The sequence below is a fragment of the Mercenaria mercenaria genome, chromosome 11 (genome assembly GCF_021730395.1).
Source record: "Mercenaria mercenaria strain notata chromosome 11, MADL_Memer_1, whole genome shotgun sequence".
Taxonomy (NCBI): domain Eukaryota; kingdom Metazoa; phylum Mollusca; class Bivalvia; order Venerida; family Veneridae; genus Mercenaria; species Mercenaria mercenaria.
In genome coordinates, this window is record NC_069371.1 from 20,644,060 (window position 1) to 20,650,757 (window position 6,698).

Consider the following 6,698-nt stretch of genomic DNA (forward strand, 5'->3'; position numbering starts at 1 on the left):
AGTCATCATAGTACTGCTTGTGAAAAAGAAACAGCTTCACAAAAATCGAACTGTGATTCTTGTGAAACACTCATAGGCAAGTACTTCAAAGATCAAATGCAAAGAAGTAAATTAAAGGAAACAAAAAAAACAAAAGATGCCTTCAAGGACAGTTTACATGAGAACTTACATGCAGGAGAAAAGACAATGTGAGGAATTCAAATGCAAGGATAAACAATATTCTCTGAAATCAAAGCGCAATGCCAGACAGTCTGAAGAACATCAGAAGAAAGATAGACAGCGCAAGCTTCAGTCAATGAGCAGTGCCAGACAGTCTGAAGAATATCAGAAGAAAGCTAGACAGCGCACGCTTCAGTCAATGAGCAATGCCAGACAGTCTGAAGAATATCAGAAGAAAGATAGACAGCGCACGCTTCAGTCAATGAGCAATGCCAGACAGTCTGAAGAATATCAGAAGAAAGATAGACAGTGCTCGCTTCAGTCAAAGCACAATGCCAGACAGTCTGAAGAATATCAGAAGAAAGATAGACAGCGCACGCTTCAGTCAATGAGCAATGCCAGACAGTCTGAAGAATATCAGAAGAAAGATAGACAGCGCTCGCTTCAGTCAAAGCGCAATGCCAGACAGTCTGAAGAATATCAGAAGAAAGATAGACAGCGCTCGCTTCAGTCAAAGCGCAATGCCAGACAGTCTGAAGAATATCAGATGAAAGATAGACAGCGCTCGCTTCAGTCAAAGCGCAATGCCAGACAGTCTGAAGAGTTCAGAGAAAAAGAGAAAGAGAATGAGAAGATGTCGAAAAGAAGGGCGAGAATAGTAGAAGAATTTAAGGTTTGGGAAGCAAAACAAAGAAGAGAGAAACGAACAAGTGATGACATTAAACAAAGAGAACTTGAAATACAAAACAAGTCAAAGAGAAAATTGGGATCAAATCCATATAATTTAGAAAAAGAAAGAATTGCAAAACAACAATGGAGAATAGATGCAAGGAGTAAAAATGCTGAAAAGGTTATGGATAGGAAAAGGAAAGTTCTAAAGAGAAAAGATCCTTCATTTTCAGAAGCTGAATTCTTGCAAAGAAAGAGAAGACGATGTGGACAAGATATTGACACTTGTATTGATCGCTTTCAAGAAAGAATATCAGTTGGGCCGCTATATATATGCAGTTGCTGTCATCAAACATGGTTCAAACACAGTGTGACAGAAGTAAAATATTTGACTTGTAATGAGAAAGAAAAATTTGTAACAGGGGTGGTATCAGTCGATAATAAAGAATGGGTTTGTAGAACATGTAAATCTAGTATAAACAGTGGTAAAGTACCGAAATTATTTGTTTTAAATGGGATGAAATGGCCATGTAAGCCAAAGGAGTTGGAACTTTTCTCATTAGAAGAGCGTTTAATTGCATTACGCATACCATTTATGCAATTAAGAGAACTCCCAAGAGGTCGCCAGTTGTCAATTAAAGGAAATGTTGTAAATGTACCAATTGATATTCAACCTGTAGTAAATGCATTACCAAGACATTTTGATGAAAATGTTACGGTGCCAGTAAAATTGAAGAAAAAAATGTCTTTCAAGTCATGTGCTTTCTCTGAAAATGTTAGACCCCACAAAGTACTTGTTGCCTTACACTGGTTAATGAAAAACAGTGAACTTTATAAAAATGCTAATGTAGAAATCGATGTGCATTGGATTGAAAGTGTAACAGCAAACAGTAATCAAATATTGAATGAATTCTTTGAGTATCAAGTGGAAATTTTAAAGGATACCAGTTATGAAGATTTTGACTCTTGTATGGCAGACCTTTTGGAGGAGTATACTTATGACCAAGATTACAGCACTTTATTGCGATCCTGTTTTCAAACATTAATAAAGCATGCATCAAATTTTGACGTTGAGGACTTTGAAAATGTTTCTGCTGAAATCCATGACCATTTTACATGTGAAGAAAAATCAAGACATCAAACTTTAGACATTGCAGATAATAGTGAAGAGCTGTATGATTCAGATGCAGAAGAAGTCGCACAGGAAAATGTTGGAAATATTGACACTTTACTAGACGATGCCAACCTTGAAAATCGAAACATGACATTTACATTCGCACCAGGGGAAGGTCAACGACCACTTAGCATATTTCAAGATACAGATTCAGAATATCTTTGTTTCCCTAGCATATTTTATGGTAAAAGACGTCTTGAAAACGAAGCAAGAATTGTGCCAGTAAATTATAGTGACATTGCAAAATGGGAGTTGAGAAGTCAAGACAGAAGGGCTGCTAATTGTGTGCCAAATATTTTCTTTAAACTTAAAAAGATACAAATGAAGCAGCTGAATGATAAAGCCAATCTTGCTGTTAGAAGATGTCGAACAGGTGCAAGTAATGTGACTGCAGCTGAAGTAATGAACTCCGAGTACATTGATAATATTGTCAGAAATGATGAAGGTTACTATTTATTTAAACAACTTCGAAACTCACCTTCTTATTTGGAGTCTCGAAAGAAAGATGTATATGCAATGCTAAGACAGTTAGGTATGCCAACATGGTTCATGTCATTGTCTTCTGCCGACACTAGATGGACTGATCTTTTGAAAATGTTAGCTACTTTAAATGATAAGGTCAACTATTCTGATGAGCAAATTGAAGGACTTTCATGGGAACAAAAGATTAAACTTATTCAGTCAGATCCAGTCACTTGCTCTAGATATTTTGACCACAGAGTACAAGAGTTTATTAATACAGTTCTTAAGAGTGAGCACAAACCACTTGGAGAAATTGCTGATTATTTTTACAGAGTTGAATTTCAGCAGCGTGGGTCTCCACACATTCACATGATTGTATGGGTAAAGAATGCACCAAAATACAAAGTGGATTCCATTAATGACTTGACCACATATGTGGATCAGTATTTGACATGTTCTATCAGTAATCCAGCTGTTGGTTCACTTGTAGAAATTCAAACTCACAAACATTCTAGAACTTGTAGAAAAAGAGAAGACAGACTTTGTCGCTTTGGTTATCCACTACCACCAATTCCAAAGACTATGATTTTGGAACCTCTTGAAATTGACAGAGACAAGTACCATAAATTATATCAGCAGTTACAGAAAAAAATGAATGATGAAAAAGATGGATACAGTATGTCATATGAGAAGTTTTTGACAAATGTTGTGCAAGTGAGTGAGGAAGATTACATCAAATGTATCAGAAGTTCATTGAATTCACCAAAAGTATTTTTGAAACGTCATCCAAGTGAAATACGTGTGAATTTATATAATGAACATGTGTTGAAAGGTTGGAGGGCAAATGTAGACATACAGTTTGTGCTAGATCCTTATGCCTGTGCAATGTATATAGTGTCATATATTAGTAAGTCTCAAAGAGGTATGAGTAATTTGTTACATGCAGCTGCCAAAGAAGCGAGGAATTGGAACATGGATATTAAAAGACAAGTAAGACATATTGGAAATGTGTTTTCAAATAGCGTTGAAGTAAGTGCTCAAGAGGCAGTTTATTTGGTCCTTCAAATGCCCTTGACCAAAAGTACAAGAGATGTCGTGTTTATTAATACATCCACTCCAAATGAAAGGGTCCAGTTATTGAAACCTGCTTCTGTACTTGAAAATATGCCAGCTGAATCAACAGACATAATGTCTGACAATGTTATTAAAAGATACTCAAAACGGCCAAAAGTATTGCAGCATTATTGTTTAGCGGATTTTGTGTCACTGTTTGAAGTGATTTATCCAGATGGAAATGGAGACTCTGATGAAAGAAATGATGATGAAAATAATATGGAAGTAACAGATGATGAGGACTTAGAGGAAATTGAAACAGTTATAACTTTAAAAAGTGGAATCAAAATCAGACGTCGTCAAAACTCAAAAGTAATTAGATATGTAAGATTCAGTCGCAAAACAGATGAAGAAAACCATTACAGAGAAAAACTTCTATTATTTCATCCGTGGAGAAATGAATTAACTAATTTGCTGCCAGCAAATTTCAGTACATACAAAGAACACTATGAGTCATTGAAAGAAACAGTTGACCAGAAATGCTCTTATTATGAACATCATGCAGAAGAATTAGAAATTGCTAGAGATTTGGCAGAAGCAGAGTATGATGCATTTGATGAATTAGCTCCTGGAACTCAGCAAGTAGAAGCTGAAACTGCTGAAGAAGAAACAGTAGAGTCAGAAACATTTATATATTTCAATCCTGATAGAGCAGTTGAGCACCGGGAATATGATACTGGCATTGAAATTGGATGTTCTGTCAGTGCTCCACAGATACTTTCAAATGAAAATCTTCTTTCTGATGAAGACTATAGATCTCTATTGCAATCATTAAACATAAAGCAGAAACAATTTTACAATCATGTTATACATTGGGTGAAAACCAAAGATGCACCTTTATATACTTTTCTCTCAGGTGGTGCAGGTGTTGGCAAACGTGTAGTTATTAAAGCATTATATCAGACCTTATATAGAATACTTAATCTGAAAGAAGGCGAGAATCCTGATGACATTAGAGTTCTTTTATGTGCATACACTGGAAAAGCTGCATTTAACATCAATGGTTCAACCATTTCATCTGCCTTCAAACAAAAATACAAACAAGCAAATCAAACATTAACATGTGATGCTTTGAATACTTTTAGATCTAAGTATAAAAACCTGTCAGTTGTGATCATTGATGAAATATCAATAGTAAGCAATGGAATGCTAAACTTTATTAATCAGAGACTGCAAGAATTGAAAGGAACAAGAATACCATTTGGAGGTGTTAGTGTAATTGTTGTGGGAGACTTGTTTCAGTTGAAACCTGTGAGTGGTGATTGGATATTTAATGATTTAACTCGTGATGCAGAAGCTCTCTCAATAAACCTGTGGAAAGAACACTTTTCATTGTATGAATTGACAGAAATTATGAGACAAAAGGATGATTTGAAATTTGCAGAACTTTTAAACAGACTTAGAAGCAATTGTTTGACAGATGATGACAAAACTGTTCTAAAACAGTGTGAAATAAACACAGATGCACAAAATTACCAGAAGGACTCGCCACATCTGTTTGCAGAAAATTATTACATGCATATATTCAATGAAAAAATTATTGATAGTTTAAACACGCAGAAAGTTTTAATACCATGTCATGATTCTGTTGTTTTCCCAAAACTTTCAAATGAAAAACAGAAAGAAGCCATACAGAAATTGCCAACAGATCCAAACAAAACAGCAAATTTACATTGTCAGTTACTAGTTGTAGTTGGAATGATTTATGATCTAAGAGTTAATGTAGACACTGAAGATGGATTAGCTAATGGAGCTTCTTGTATTGTAAAACATCTACAATACAAGCAAGTAGAGACAAATCGACCAAGTGTCATATGGGTGCAGTTTGATGAGGCAAAAGCTGGAAATGAAACAAGGATAAAATATAGAAACCGAGGATTTTACCATTCAGAAATAGACCATAATTGGACACCGATATTTGACATCGAAAGGTCTTTTACATACAACAAAAAGACATTTGAAAGGATTCAGTACCCTTTGCAACCGTCTGCTGAGCGTTCTGTTCATAGAGCACAAGGTACTACTTTAGAAAGTGCTGTAATTGACCTGTCTCAGCGGAAAACACGGAAAGTTCCACACCTACATTATGTTGCATTGAGTAGAGTTAAATCATTAGATAAGCTACAAATTCTAAATTTCAATGAGCAAGCTTTACAAGTTGATCAAAAAGTAAAGACTGAAATGGATAGGTTACAAAATAGTGCTAGACTGGAGTTGTGCTATGTTCCTTTAGAATCGGTGGATTCAACATTAAAAGTAGCTTTCAATTATTGCAGGTCTCTACATAAACATTTTAAGGATGTCAAATATGATCATACTCTCATGTCATCACATATATTTGGTCTTGCTGAAACACGGCTGTGCTATTCTGATACTGATGCTAAGTATGATGTAGATGGCTTTCGCCTGATACGAAATGATCAACCGTCACAATCACCAACTCACAGACCTTCACATGGAATAGCTGTATATGTCAGAAATGAAATTAATATATCTTCATATTGCTCGTTTAATTCGGAAAATTTTGAATTCGCAATTGTGAAGATTGTGCAGGGTAATCAAGAAGTGCAGATTGTTGTGTTATACAAATCTCCAAGTATGCCTGACAGTATGTTTCGCACATTCTTGAGAGATGAACTGTTACAAAGAGTAAGTGTGTCAACACCTATGGTTATTTTAGGGGATTTTAATATTGATGTAGCGGTTAAATCTAGACTTGTTCTAGAGTATTTATCAGAATCGCTGGTGTGTGAACAACTTGTAAATGAATCAACAACTGACTATTTGACAACTTTAGATCTTATTTTTTCAAACCTAGACGCTACAGTTGGGACAGTGGAAACCTATTGGTCAGACCATAAAATAATTTATTTGTATGAGAAATAATAAACAAAGTAAATTACTATTCATTTGTGCATCCTCAATGTGTTTCTTGAAAATATCACCCGTTTGGCTGTCTTACAGTGCCAACTTCATAAAAATATGAAGTTGGTACTGTATGGTGCTTTTGCTTTATGTGGGTGGGCACCATAAAAACATAACAAGGGAATGTTTCCACTATTTGAAATAGCTTAATAGCTCACCATCTTTAAGAATATCAAATTGAATTTTCTAATCAGTC

General features: G+C 35.3%; 1 protein-coding gene across 1 annotated transcript; it reads left to right on the forward strand.

Annotated features, from left to right (window-relative positions):
• Window positions 1–295: 295 nt before the first annotated feature.
• LOC123540142 (uncharacterized) lies at window positions 296–6,463 on the forward strand. The gene has a single exon (XM_053517980.1). It carries the CDS (start codon window positions 296–298, stop codon window positions 6,461–6,463), a length of 6,168 nt encoding a protein of 2,055 aa, XP_053373955.1.
• The last annotated feature ends 235 nt before the right edge of the window (window positions 6,464–6,698 follow it).

Excerpts from the sequence above, each read along its gene's own strand:
- LOC123540142 (XM_053517980.1), top strand. The coding sequence starts at position 296 with ATGAGCAGTGCCAGACAGTCTGAAGAATATCAGAAGAAAGCTAGACAG.